At 39.5% G+C, this 14,462-nt stretch overlaps 1 protein-coding gene and 1 long non-coding RNA gene across 2 annotated transcripts in view; both read right to left on the minus strand.

Moving 5' to 3' along the window:
- Nucleotides 1-134: 134 nt before the first annotated feature.
- Nucleotides 135-5,832, minus strand: LOC145906562 (ryncolin-1-like). The gene is made up of 6 exons (XM_082993996.1): nucleotides 5,797-5,832; nucleotides 5,336-5,448; nucleotides 4,969-5,065; nucleotides 3,339-3,438; nucleotides 1,435-1,572; nucleotides 135-1,167 (listed from the first exon to the last, which is right to left on the minus strand). The coding sequence occupies exons 2-6, from the start codon at nucleotides 5,432-5,434 to the stop codon at nucleotides 984-986; spliced, it is 618 nt and encodes a 205-aa protein (XP_082850122.1). The 5' UTR covers nucleotides 5,435-5,448; nucleotides 5,797-5,832; the 3' UTR covers nucleotides 135-983.
- Nucleotides 5,833-6,367: 535 nt separating this feature from the next.
- The window catches only part of LOC145907466 (uncharacterized), a 119,050-nt gene continuing 110,955 nt past the window's right edge, over nucleotides 6,368-14,462 (minus strand). The window contains exon 3 of the long non-coding RNA XR_014402884.1: nucleotides 6,368-6,528. This is a non-coding gene — a long non-coding RNA (uncharacterized LOC145907466). The remainder of the gene's footprint in view (nucleotides 6,529-14,462) is intronic.

Below are 14,462 nucleotides of genomic sequence, written 5' to 3' on the forward strand. Positions count from 1 at the left end.
TTTCTGTAAATATTAGCGGTGAATTGGCGTGACTGCATTTTTGGGGTTTATCAGAGAAAGTCAAACTGAACTGAATCAAATTTACTGACATCCTCGAATCAGAAATCAACTGTCAAATCTGATGGATCAATGTTTATATTTACATGAATTATCAACATAAAGCATGGAAACGGTTGCATGCGATATTACAACAACGACATGATATACAAGGAATGATAAAACGGAATATGTTGTCAATATCTACTTGACACGTTGACATAATTCTATGGAAGAAGTGGCATCCGAAACACACAAAATGTAATAATAAGTAGTGTCGACGTCATAATTGCAATTATTATGTTGTGTTTTTCTGGCATCAACCGTTTTTTTATTAACGTCGGATAATAATCACGCTGTAAACCAAGTTTAACTGATTTACGGCGAACGTGCTATTCGTTCGTTGACACTTCCAGCAACAAGCCGCCTTTTCAAATGTGTCACGTGGTAATCCGAACTCAAATAACCCGGTATGCATTTTCTATATAGGCCACATGTCTTTTGCGTAAAAAAGATACGAAGGGACAGAGGACAAAGGACATATAGGACAGAGACTTTTTGTACGCGTGGTTTGTAACGTGTTATTGTTAATCCTCGTGCGCTTGTTTATTATATATTAAACTGATCGATTGACTTTGGGTTTGATAGCAGCCTTTTTATCAGGAGTCAGATATACGGCAGTGTTATTATTTGTGTAGACGTTTTAAGTAACGCCCAACAAATACCATGATAATAACAAACATGCAAAATGGCAAAGTTTTCGCTAAAGGATTTGTGGAATAAATTCGGTTCGGTATAATTGCTTTCCTGTTATTTACGATTTAAAGCCTTTATCAAAACTGGTGAAAGTATTTACAATGTCTGTCAATAATTGTAAATTAACACAACGTTGCCATGGTTACTAACGACGCAATGTTAATTTTCGTCACTTTAAACCTCCCCAACATTTATTCGCATTTCACTTTCATCTTAGAACTCATTATTCCGCTCCATGAGTTTTTCCAATAATACCAACTCATAGTGTTGCCATGAGTAGAAGTTCTCGACCACGGACCATTGAGGCGGGCATGTGAACAATAACCATGCCACCAAGCTCCACCATAAGTCACAGCACAATTAACACTTCGATACCTGCAATTATAATTAAGTCGGTTGTCAACAAATCTGTGTTACAACTTATTTAAACTCAGTTAAAACTTGTGTTTAACTAAAACTTTAACGCAACCCCCTGTTTCAGAGTAATTGATTTTTACAATTGTTGATTTAGGGTGGGCGGTTAACTTTGTCAGCGAAAATCAACTATTTGAGGAAATGCATTTTATGTTTTTTGACTCAACTCGATTTACTTCGTTAGCAAAACAGAAATATAATCAGACACGTTGTATCATTATTACTCACACATCACGGTCTCTGTTGCGTGTTGAAAATCTCATCCCGTTTATACTGTACGACCCAACCATGGAATCTCCTATGTTCCCCGAATATCCGGATATAGTAATTGTGTAAGAACTTCCTTCATCGCCAATGCTGAAAGTACTGAAAACAACAATGTCATAATGTTTAATTTAATGCAAAGTAATTTAAATAACAACGGATAATTTGTTGTTTTAAATCAATCCGCTTACATTGGTTTGTTGCTCATGGAAATTATTGTTAAACATAAAACCCTTTATGACGTAATAAACGACATGTGTCATACATTGTGTTGTGTTGTGTGGGATAATTATTTGTCAACTAAGCAATAAACACAAGGTGGGATTAGAAGTTTTGAGAAGGAAACCCAGTTATTTTTCAACTTTAAGTTCACAAACGACTGGAGGTCAATTTTTAAGCAACCTGAAACCTGTTCCATTTAAATAAGATGTCAATCAAGCATACGATGCTGACATTGCAAGATGTATTTGGAATATCTTACAGGAGAAGCAAAAGTTAGATGAGTTTTTGCCGAGACTATTCTGTAACCCGCATTTAACTATGTTGTTTGCGACAGAGTTTCTTAATATTTCTGATCCTACGTCACTGGCAGGGTACGTGTGCCTCGGTTAAACGTTCATTTAAGGCGATTACAAAGAGGTTTTATTGTAGCTGAAGAACAAAGCGGATAAATCTAACTTTCCAGTCAAGATGCAACGTTTTGGCAAAGGTCAGTATTTGGCACTCAAGATTTTACCACAAGGAGTTGGGCAACAACGACCGCATAAACTCGTCTGGGCAACAGATTTTCCTTAACCTTTTTTAAGTGGTTCTTAACCTTTTTTATCTCATTTCCCACTTCCAGTGTAAACGGAATCCTTATTTCCCACTGGTATTTACATTTTTTAACTAAGAATTTGATTATTGTATTTTCGTTATATCTGTTATACTTTCTTAACTTTTTCTACCGCATGGCATTACCAATTACCAATAAGTGTTCAACACACAGTGAATACAGATCATTATATTTCTTTTCCGACTACTTTTGTGTATTTCGGTGCCGACTAATTATCCACCTACAACCCTAAAATTTCCCACCGGGTAAGAACCACTGGCCTAAGGAATTAACTCTGCAGGCCAATGCACCCATTTTCTTGCATAGAGACCCAACAATATCCAATCAACCACGCAACGACCAGCAGCTAACCCAGGGGTGGGCAAAGAGAACACAGAGTGTTTACACTATACAACTTATACACTGACAATCAAGTTGTGTCAGCGTCTTACACGTCGCGATTACGGGATTTTTGTTGCCTCATTCAAAACATTGGGGGCCGAGCATGTTGGGCAGAAAATCGAAATTTCAAACACTGGATTATGCATGGGTGTTAGATGGAGAATATAATAACCATTTTCATCCCATATATCGATGCGGGACACAGCACTAATATTCACTGGATTGCTGCCATCAATTGTCAAACGGTTTGGCCGTGGTCATTTTCGCTTGAACTGCGCAAAAAGGTGACGTTCGACCCAACCCGAGCCCCACTGAGCTCGGTCCTGGCAATCCGCGACCAAGCGATCGCGCAAACTTTAAAAGCGGTGATGTGGGGTCGTTACGAGTTGATTACCATCCCTATGTGTGTGCGGTATCTAAACTTTTTGTTTTCATAATTATTCCGAACCGAGTAAATGCATTGAAACACAGCAAGAATATCCTGTGTTGCTTCAAACTTAAAACACGAATTTTGTGAATCTGACGTAATAAGGAGGGTATTTCCCTAATGACTTTTAAGATTTTGTTAGTTATGAAGACCTGGCAGCATCAGGTAAATTATCGTTGGAACAAAGGCATTAAATTGAAAACGTTAAATACGTCATAGTCTTACCTATACTCGGCAAATCCTTGACCTCCGGAAAAATCCTGAAGGTCAACACGAAGGCGACATCTAGTGGACGCACTGGTGATTTGATGCAGTTTCTCCAAACCTGATAAAATTTGTTGGTTGTAATAATATTGCTGAAAACACTGGAATTTAAATTGAATTAACTGATACTGTTATAGTGACTCCAGGATTGTTACGAAGCGTACTTGAAACGTTTTACTTGGTAGGCCTGTATATTTAACTGGGTGTGTACACGTTATAACAATGTGTTCAGTAAATGTATTCAACCTAAAACAAAGCTGGAACTCCTGTTGCTGCCACAGGCATATTGCAATTTAAAATGTACCGCTCTTCTGGCATGAAATATACGTGCTGTATTTTTACGACGTTCCGTCTGCCATTCAGCGAGACTTCATCAGGTATTAATACCGCAATTTCAAAGTAAACTGCACTAAAACATTCAGGGGCACAAAAAGAAAAAGGACAGGTTGACACCGCTTGTCAGATCACGTGACAGAGGCAAAACACGAAACACTGCGGGAGGCGCAACAGTTACAACAAATTGTTATAAACTGCCGGAAAGTAGACACAGTGTTGTTTGTCGTTGACGCATCCACTGTTTTTGTGAATGTGAAACGACTCAAGAAAGAGCCGCTTGGTGTGGTCCAACTCCTTTTCCAGAACTTGGAAAGGGCTTTATCGAAGGCAACTTCGTGTCGCAGTGTCACCGCATGCTTGGCCAACGCAGTCTTGCTGGCATCTTTCGATGCGACATCACGGCGATGCTCTTTCAGTCGCGTCTTAAAGGCCCTTTTAGTTTCGCCGATGTAAATACCATCGCAATATTTGCATGGTATTAAACAGACCATTCCCTTTGGCTCGGAAGCCTCCGTAGCAATGGGTCGTGAAATTACATTGCCAAGCGTTGTATGGGGCTTAGTATAGATTTTAATGCCTAATCCGACATCAATCTTCGCAATGTTTCGTTAAGGCCAGGGTTGAAGGGAATAACAACTGCTCCGCTAGTGGGCGTTTCATCCTTACGGGTTATTGCCAGTATATTTTGAGCGTGCCATAACAGTGGTGATTGATAGGGATACCGGTACATTGGTGAACAATGACACCACATCAAAGGATACCATTCTGTCATGTTGCTCCACTCGTAAGCTCCGTACCTCGACTGCAAACTCGAGTGAGTTTTTCACATGGTGCGGAATATTGCCCAACAAAAGGAGCGATTATTTTAGCATTCTTGAGTCGCTTCACATTCACAAAAACAGCGGATGCGTCAACGACAAAGAACAATGTGTTTACTTTCCTGCAGTTTATAACAATTTGTTGTAACTGTTGCGCCTCCCGCAGTGTTTCGTGTTTTGCCTCTGTCACGTGATCTGACAAGCGGTGTCAACGTGTCCTTTTGCTTTTTGTGGTCCTGAATGTTTTAGTGTAGTTTACTTTGAAATTGCGACATCAATACCTGATGAAGTCTCGCCGCATGGCAGACGAAACGTCGTAAAAATACAGCACGTATATTTTATGCCAGAAGAGCGGTACATTTTAAACTAAAACAAACCATTATACAAGTTTTGCAACATTTGTACTTGGTTAAGGATTGCTTTATTGGAATACAAACCCATCCAAAATTCTGTTGATAGATCCCCAAACCCGTTCTTGTAATCCACCCAATCTCTATCGAAACTAACAGATCCATCATAACGACGCTGGAACACCTGGTATTTATTAAGTAAAACACTTGACACTGATTTTCGGTAAATTGGTCTAAAAAAGTTAGATGACCTCCATGTCAATATATGACTTTTCACTTTCGTGTGTAATTTCCTGACCTTTATAAACAACACAATCCCGGGCGTATGGTTAAGTATTGTAGTGTGAAATCGGAAATTACTTGTCGTGCATAATCACCTCGCTTAACCAACTTGGCGCTGGTGCCAGGGATTGCCCACCCCCTGTGTTAGTGATATTTACCACAGTATGAATACCTGCCACCCATCTTCACAGTAAACTTCATCTCCCGATACGAGATGTTGGCGACCTTTAATATCTGAAGTTTTACAGGAAACCCGTGGAACAGCATACATGAGATTCCAGAGATCTGCAGACGGTTAAAACTCATCAGATTGGTAGAAGTATTGAGTTAAACTCATTTACAAGCAAGTAGGCGGAGAAAACCACACAATATTTGCACGACCTGCAATATGACCAGAATATACCGGTGCCAGATGGAACCCTCTCTGATTCGCACGTGATGACGTATATGTTGGGTTTGCCAATACCTTTGCCCGTAACTCACGTCATGACTCGCTTCTGCTCCTAGTGGTGTAGATATCTCACCAATCTATACCACTAGAGGCAGAAGCGAGTCATGACGTGAGTTACGGGCAAAGGTTTTTGGAATTTGACACATCTGTGAGATTTATATTTAAATAAAGTAAAACTCAACTGTTGGAAGTGTTACTCAGTTGACCTTGCAGTTGATCCACTCTGTTCGACAACTCTGTGAATATAATGTTCGATGTGTGAGTGGACATTGAATGTTAAGTGCATGAACTTAACTGTTAGATGTGTGGTTCTGCTCACTCTGCAGTTGATCCACTCTGTTCGACAACTCTGTGAATAAAATGTTCGATGTGTGTGTGGGCGTTGGATGTTAAGTGCATGAACTTAACTGTTAGATGTGCGTTTCTGCTTACTCCGCATTTGATCCACTCTGTTCGACAACTCTGTGAATATAATGTTAGATGTGTGAATGGGCGTTGGATGTTAAGTGCATGAACTTAACTGTTAGATGTGCGGTTCTGCTCACTTTGCAGTTGATCCACTCTGTTCGACAACTCTGTGAATAAAATGTTCCATGTGTGAGTGGGCATTGAATGTTAAGTGCATGAACTTAACTGTTAGATGTGCGGTTCTGCTCACTCTGCAGTTGATCCACTCTGTTCGACAACTCTGTGAATAAAATGTTCGATGTGTGAGTGGACATTGAATGTTAAGTGCATGAACTTAACTGTTAGATGTGAGGTTCTGCTCACTCTGCAGTTGATCCACTCTGTTCGACAACTCTGTGAATAAAATGTTCCATGTGTGAGTGGACATTGAATGTTAAGTGCATGAACTTAATTGTTAGATGTGCGGTTCTGCTCACTCTGCATTTCATCCACTCTGTTCGACAACTCTGTGAATAAAATGTTAGATGTGTGAATGGGCGCTGGATGTCTAGTGCATGAACTTAACTGTTAGATGTGTGGTTCTGCTCACTCTGCAGTTGATCCACTCTGTTCGACAACTCTGTGAATAAAATGTTAGATGTGTTGAGTTTTGTCACGTGATTGGTGAGTACGCAGGTATTTACACCACTAGGGGCAGAAGGGAGTCATGACGTGTGTTACGGGCAAAGGTTTTAGCATTTGTTATCTTGACACATCTGTGAGATATCAATTTATATGAAAATGAAACTAAACTGTTGGAAGTGTTACTCAGTTGACCTTGCAATTGATCCAATTTGTTCGACAACTCTGTGACTAAAATCTTCGATGAATTTACTTTAATATGATTTTATGAGAGTTCACCGTGTAGGGGATTTGTGGTACTGCTGTGTTTGTATCAAATATCTATCTGTACTGCTTGGTTTGTTAAAGTTTCCTATCCAATAATAAATTTTGTCGAAAAGTGTTTAGAGAAGAATCTTATACCTGTAACAAGTCTCATCAAATCTTCTTTGCCAGCCACAGGTCCTTGGTCTCCCTTTTTACCTCGGTGACCTCGAGGTCCACGTGGTCCCATCTTTCCTGGTCTTCCAGTCTCTCCTCTGCCACCTTTCAAGCCGGAATGTTCTATCTCTGATCCTTGTTCTTGTCCATCACAAACAACTCTGCATACTTGTTGTTGGTGAGTTATAACAAGATGGCCAACCAACAAAACTCCAAACAAAATAAATTTCAACATTTTCAAACAAGCTAGACTTTGAAAATCTGTAAATAGTTGCTCAGTCATCACATGGAAATTAACAAAGTAAACATCAATGTTAAATTTGCACCAAAATTACCTAATTAACAACTACACTGAAAATATCGAAGATTCACTGAGACCTGCTGGCGAAAATCAATACACATTTATGCTGCGTAGATGAAACAAATATGAAAATAATGCAAATGATAAATGTGGAGTTTAAATAAAAGTTGCGCATAATCCAACCTTAAACTGTTGACCAATGTTACGTTACTTAATGTAAAACTTTCAGTGCGGCCAGCAATTATGCAAGGAAGTGCTCAGTGCGTGAGTTTGTTGATTGTTAATTGCGCATAACTGCATTATCCCGTCTACTGAGGTCTCAACAACATCAGCAAACGAACGCAATGAAAAGAATGCTGTTGTTATGTACATCGTTGCCAAATACACCACAAAACTTTGTTAGGACAAACTGATTTGTCAATTGTTGCGATACAGAAGTCACTGATTTTTTACGTCACGCGTTGTAAAAAGCCACCTGCCACAAGTCACGTAATGCCTTAGTGATCGCAATGCGCCGACCTAGACACGCGCCGATCACGCATTCATCACGTGGACCGCTTGGTCTTTTTAGAAAGTTTGACGTACTTCCACGTCAATTAACAATATGCGCTAAAGATCTTTTGATGCAGATATAAGTCAGCCGCACAGAAAGTGTTGAGAATATTTGTTTATGATTAAAGTTGTTTTCTGATAATAAAGGAACAAACATATCTTTGTAAACGAGTTTTGCAGGCGAGTTATCCATCGCAAATTACATCTGGCATCTCTACTTGGTTTTAACTTCACCTTCAACTCTATCAGTTATAACTTGTCCAAGCACAAGTGACTTCAAACCACGGTCAGCTACAATACAAGCTTGATCTGAACTGGATCACGTTGCGTTTCCAACCACACAGACCCGAGCAAACTCAATGCAGTAATCACGACGCAACTGTGACTTGCTTAAAACCTCCTTCAAGTTGCCGGAGACCTTTGAATTTCCGAGGACCGAATAACGTCACTGATACGAAAACACGGCGTATCAAAATACATCCATGCAAAGGAAGTCGGTTCAAATACCTAAGTGCGTGCGCTCGTTTGCAAGAGTTCGTAAAACCTGCATTTATTCTGGCTTTGAATTCTCGCTCCCTTTAATCGGTGCGTTTGGGTTGGTTATGGAACAAGACGCAGTTAAACTCAGTGCAATTTAAGCTGTTCTATCTGAATACTAATGGTTGACACTGAATTGAGATGAAATAAATATGTTGGATGACTTGGACGGTGGCAAAAGCCGCTTAAATATACAAGTTTTACATGTGTTGCGACCTATATGCCAATTATGAGCCTCAATCCGGTACTTAACAATATTATTTATGATCGATGGGAAATCCTATTTGATTAACGCATTTGACATAAGATCGCACGTGAGTTCTAATTGTTGTGTTTTCCTAACCTGACTTTAATTGAAACTTGATGCAAACATTCCAACAATATTCATTTAAAATGAACAATTTTGGACACGAAATTAACATGCGCAATTATACCAACGCCAAACTGAGTGAATTTACGCCCAAACGCACAGACAAAATTGAACAGAACCAAATCACAAAACCGATGAACTGAGATGAGCACAGTACAGCAGCGCTGCCCTGCCCTGCCCTGCCTCGGTCCTCAGCTAAACGCACACGGAAAGTTACAAAGAAAGGTCGGTTACTGAAAGACGATGAAGGACAGTCACATGGGAAAACTTAAAGTCTCATAGCGACCAAGTCACATGAGATTAATATGACGCAAAACAGCTGTTAAACCATATCACACAAAAGCCAAAAAAAGACACAAATCACATGAATGGTCAGCTGTTGCTATCGCTAAATTTTGAAATGAAACCCGCTTGCCAAGACGATCTAAAAATACCAATTACCCAACCCAGTGGAGTGAGACGCCAAAATGACAACTGGCCATGCAACCTTAAGTCCATTAATGCAACCGTTGACATGTAATGCAAAATCACGTTACAACATGTACATATTCAAATGAAATATTACACACAAATATTTTCGTATCTTGCTCCTGGTTTTCAGGTGAATTTCTTTTCTCACTTTAACAAAACCAGGCGGATGACGGATCGCTAATATTAAAGAACTTATGCGTTGTTTCTTTTCCTAATCCTATGCTTTCAAACAAACTCTTACAAACGCAAATATTCAGATACCAAAAAATAAACCTTTTAATGCTTTGTCTTATATTAATATAATGACTACAATCGCTCAACATCCTATAGAACGTTGGCAACACAATTGACGTCACGACACAAAACTGCAAAAAAGTGGGGAAATGCTTCGTTGGCGCTGAGCGTGAAGTCAATAGAAGTTTGTAGTGAGGCGTGAAGGAATGTGGTTGTGGGGCAAATGGAGTTGCACTGGTTTCACTAAATGGGCGCCTGACTTTATTAAACGGACTAATGTTAAAAACGACAATAAAACGTACATACAATTCCAGTAGTAATACATGCTTTCGAATAGCAAGGCAGGATCGCCCCACTTGGGGGGCAGTGAAAGCGTGATATTACTTCTGCGTTGTCTGATTACTGTGGTGGAGATCCTCTACGCATGTGAAGGTCGCCTGACAATCCAGCTCGGCTGCAATGCCTTGGCTGCGAAGCCCAAACTTTACAATTCCAGTAAACGCCCGACACTAAAAACAACCGTACAGCTCAACGCACATCTCAAGACTAACGGGTCATACACAGCACTTCTTGCACCGGCTAATCAACCAACCAACTGTATGTTTAGGCAGGGGAAGATACAGGTTCAATCGATGGTCTCAAAGTGGTTGATGCTTTATTAAGTTGCGCAGTCAAACTTGAGACAAGCAAAACACTCGTTCATGAGGCGGCAACCGCAACACGAGAAAGGCAATGACGCGCTTCGATGAACAGGCGAACACTGTGGTCGCCATCATCTAAATTTTACTTTTCGCCCCACCTAAAAGATGTGCACAGAGGTAACAAGTTGTCAAACACTCTTTCCCACTGGTTGATTTGGTCACACACACACACATATATATATCAATGGATTGGTTATTGTTGTATCTGCTTTGGTGAAGCTAGCTGGAGCACAGGAAGGCGCATCTTACCGATATTTTGTTTTTTCAGAGTATGACGTTCATCAGATTACCAACAGTCCGAAGTAGTTTTGCCTGCATTGATGATCACTTACCATTGCTTCCAGAATAATGAACACAACATTACGGCAAACAACCATATTTGAGGGTTTTGGGATAAAATGGCCTCCAATTTAACATATTCAGTGTTAAGTCCGTCACCACTAGTTACTTGGAGATTTGATGTAATGTAAATTGTCCCCTACTGAGTGAATTTGCCCTCCCTTGGGGCGTAACGATAAGAATCCAACTTCATGCTCCGGGAACCGTTGCTTGTGGACACTATCAGCATCAGCACTCGCAGGACAAAGCACAGCCTGCTGTTCCTTCATGAAGTCGATATTGAGTTGATTTATTAGCGAAAGATAATTGTAGACCCAACTGCTACCTTTCGGTTAAAAGATTGAACACGAATTTAAACAACAAAACGAAGTTCTCCATGTAAGCGAAAAGTTCAATAAATACTGCAAGTATATCAACCTGCGCTGCTCTGGAGGGACCGACAAATCTGTCCCATCTTTTCAAATATAAAATATGCATTTTTTCTGGCTTTGAATTCTCGCTCCCTTTAATCGGTGCGTTTGGGTTGGTTATGGAACAAGACGCAGTTGAACTCAGTGCAATTTAAGCTGTTCTATCTGAATACTAATGGTTGACACTGAATTGAGATGAAATAAATATGTTGGATGACTTGGACGGTGGCAAAAGCCGCTTAAATATACAAGTTTTACATGTGTTGCGACTTATATGCCAATTATGAGCCTCAATCCGGTACTTAACAATATTATTTATGATCGATGGGAAATCCTATTTGATTAACGCATTTGACATAAGATTGCACGTGAGTTCTAATTGTTGTGTTTTCCTAACCTGACTTTAATTGAAACTTGATGCAAACATTCCAACAATATTCATTCAAAATGAACAATTTTGGTCACGAAATTAACATGCGCAATTATACCAACGCCAAACTGAGTGAATTTACGCCCAAACGCACAGACAAAATTGAGCAGAACCAAATCACAAAACCGATGAACTGAGATGAGCACAGTACAGCTGCCCTGCCCTGCCTCGGTCCTCAGCTAAACGCACGCGGAAAGTTACAAAGAAAGGTCGGTTACTGAAAGACGATGAAGGACAGTCACATGGGAAAACTTAAAGTCTCAAAGCGACCAAGTCACTTGAGATTAATATGACGCAAAACAGCTGTTAAACCATATCACACAAAAGCCAAAAAAACACACAAATCACATGAATGGTCAGCTATATCAGCATCAGCACTCGCAGGACAAAGCACAGCCTGCTGTTCCTTCGTGAAGTCGATATTGAGTTGATTTATTAGCGAAAGATAATTGTAGACCCAACTGCTACCTTTCGGTTAAAAGATTGAACACGAATTTAAACAACAAAACGAAGTTCTCCATGTAAGCGAAAAGTTCAATAAATACTGCAAGTATATCAACCTGCGCTGCTCTGGAGGGACCGACAAATCTGTCCCATCTTTTCAAATATAAAATATAAAAAAATATGATTTAACATTCCAAAAGACTTTAATTTGGGCCTCATCGGGGTTCCAACTAAACTACGTTATTTTGCATTTCAGGCATTTCGCATGCTGTCCATAAAACAACTGGCTGGAACACTAGTGCACTGGCCCAACATCGATAAAGACATTTTGAACATGTGTCTTAAGAGCTGTACATCTTAAGCCAAACATAAAAACATGGTGCCGAATGCTCCCGTACATCCATGGTTGTTGACCAAGAAGCCATGGAATTAAGGTCTCATGAATCCGTCCTTTAAATGTCAGATGTATAAAATTCCAAATAAGGTCACTTTCAACTCGATACAAAGTTACAACTTCACATGTTTAAATGTAAGATGGAAAGGACTTGAAAAAATGTTGGTAGGAACTGTTGGATCTTCAGAAGGTGGATGTTTTTGACAGAGTATCTTGGCATTCCTAACATCATTAAACTGTGTTGAAAGTGTGTCGAGACAGTCTGCAACTTGTTTGTACAGCTTGCGCTCAAAGTACAGTTTTACACCAGTGTCTTGGTATCTGGACAGGGATTCTTTGCGATTTAAGACAGCTCTGAAATTGTGCAATTTCTTTGAAATTCTGTTCATATTAGTTAAGGCTGCATCGTTCGTGATGAGATTCACCTTTTGCTTCCTGCTATACAGAGCTGATATAAACCTACTTTCTTCAGAGCATGCAGGATCACTTAAATCATCTGAATCGACTTTTAATTTTGCCTGCATCAGTTTCAGCTTTTGACACTTGTTAAGGGAGTTACTTTCTTTGACTACTTCCAAAAGAGACTTTGTGACTACAGTGCACTCTGGTGCCTCGTTAGATTTAGCTGTTGAATTTTGCGCTACAGGGGCCTCTGTTATAACTACAGAGGACACTCAATCTGCCTTTAAATCCACAATTTCTTTGTTCTTTTCCCGGTTTGTTTTTTGTTTTGAGACTGAGGCATGTCGATTCTTTCCAGCAGATGAAATTCTTGTTCCTTGTGACTCAATCCCAGTTTTTGATTTCATCCAAACCCTGTTTTTTGTCAAACTCAACTTATGTCTTTCTGTTACCCATGGCTGTAGCAAGCTTTCTGAAACATAACACACGTTCATTTTTTCATGTTTATGTGTCACAGTTTAAACATTTCAAATTCGCACTCAGCAAAATTTTTTGTAAGGTAATACTGAAGCAGAATATTAAAAAGGTGCACTCTAGACCGAGGTTCCAGACTGGGTTGTGCATAGGAGGTCTGTGAAGATATGGCAGGAAATCAAACTTTTGTTGTGTAAAATTGCTACAGTGATTTGGGAGCTTTGCAGTTGTTGCTCAATTTTGTCAATTATTGTTTTGCAAACTTACAGTCTGTCGAGTTGCTGCTAATAAGATCTGCCGTTCTGCATATGCAAAAAATTTATAAATATGCCGGAGAAAAACATATTCACAAATTCACATCAAGTTCCGTAACAAAGAGTTCCCTGCTCTAGACAAACACTTACCATATTTTTTAGCGCGATATCTTTCCAAAGTCGTCCTTAGATCAAGAGTTCGATCAACAATTTCGAGAAACACTTTAAGGTTATTCATTATACGAACGTGGAATCGGAGAAAATTTTAAACTTTTCTTTCTTCAACTCATTTTATCGCGGTAAAACTCCCCGCAGGGGAATAACCACAATCGTTAAAATATTGAATGGAATTATTAAAATATTTATTTTATCTGAAATTCCACAAAGTTAATTTGTAGTATTGCACGCTCCAATGGTTTTATGGGCACCATCTGTAGTTGTATATGCACTCATCAGTATTAAACACTATGGGATCCGTATCAGTATGAAATCCCCCAAATTAAGTTCTGAGGTGTTGCATCAAACTTTATATTATTCTTTGTTATTCTTTGTGTATCGTAATTAGGTCGCGTACATGCGCATATGTTATTTCGAGGTAATCGCTTTGCTACACCCACACATATGGGGAAAATCTCTGACATAACGCAAGTAAATGTGGATCATTGTTAGGTAATGCCTAACCAGCATTTTAATGATTACGTCATGTTATGCCAACCTCATATAATGTCGTGCGGATATAACTAAAAATTTTTATTGCGGGACTAACGGCTTCTTGCGGGACTGAGTACTCGAAATTGAAATTGACTTAACATCGGACGTGGATAATCCTGAAATTCCTGTTGATGAAGTCTCGCCGCATGGCAGACGAAACGTCGTAAAATACAGCACGTATATGCCAGAAGATCAGCGGATAACCCTATTTGTTGTCTGTGATGTAGGATACGGTATAACAATGATTTTAGATTTGTGGTTGTCATGTTTAATTCCAAAACGTAAACTTTTGTATAAATTGATCAACTTGTCAATAGGAAAACAACAGGATAATTACATTTATACAGAATGGTGTTTTCAGTGAGCAATCACAGG

The sequence above is a fragment of the Ascidia mentula genome, chromosome 6 (genome assembly GCF_947561715.1).
Source record: "Ascidia mentula chromosome 6, kaAscMent1.1, whole genome shotgun sequence".
In the NCBI taxonomy this organism is placed as follows: Eukaryota; Metazoa; Chordata; class Ascidiacea; order Phlebobranchia; family Ascidiidae; genus Ascidia; species Ascidia mentula.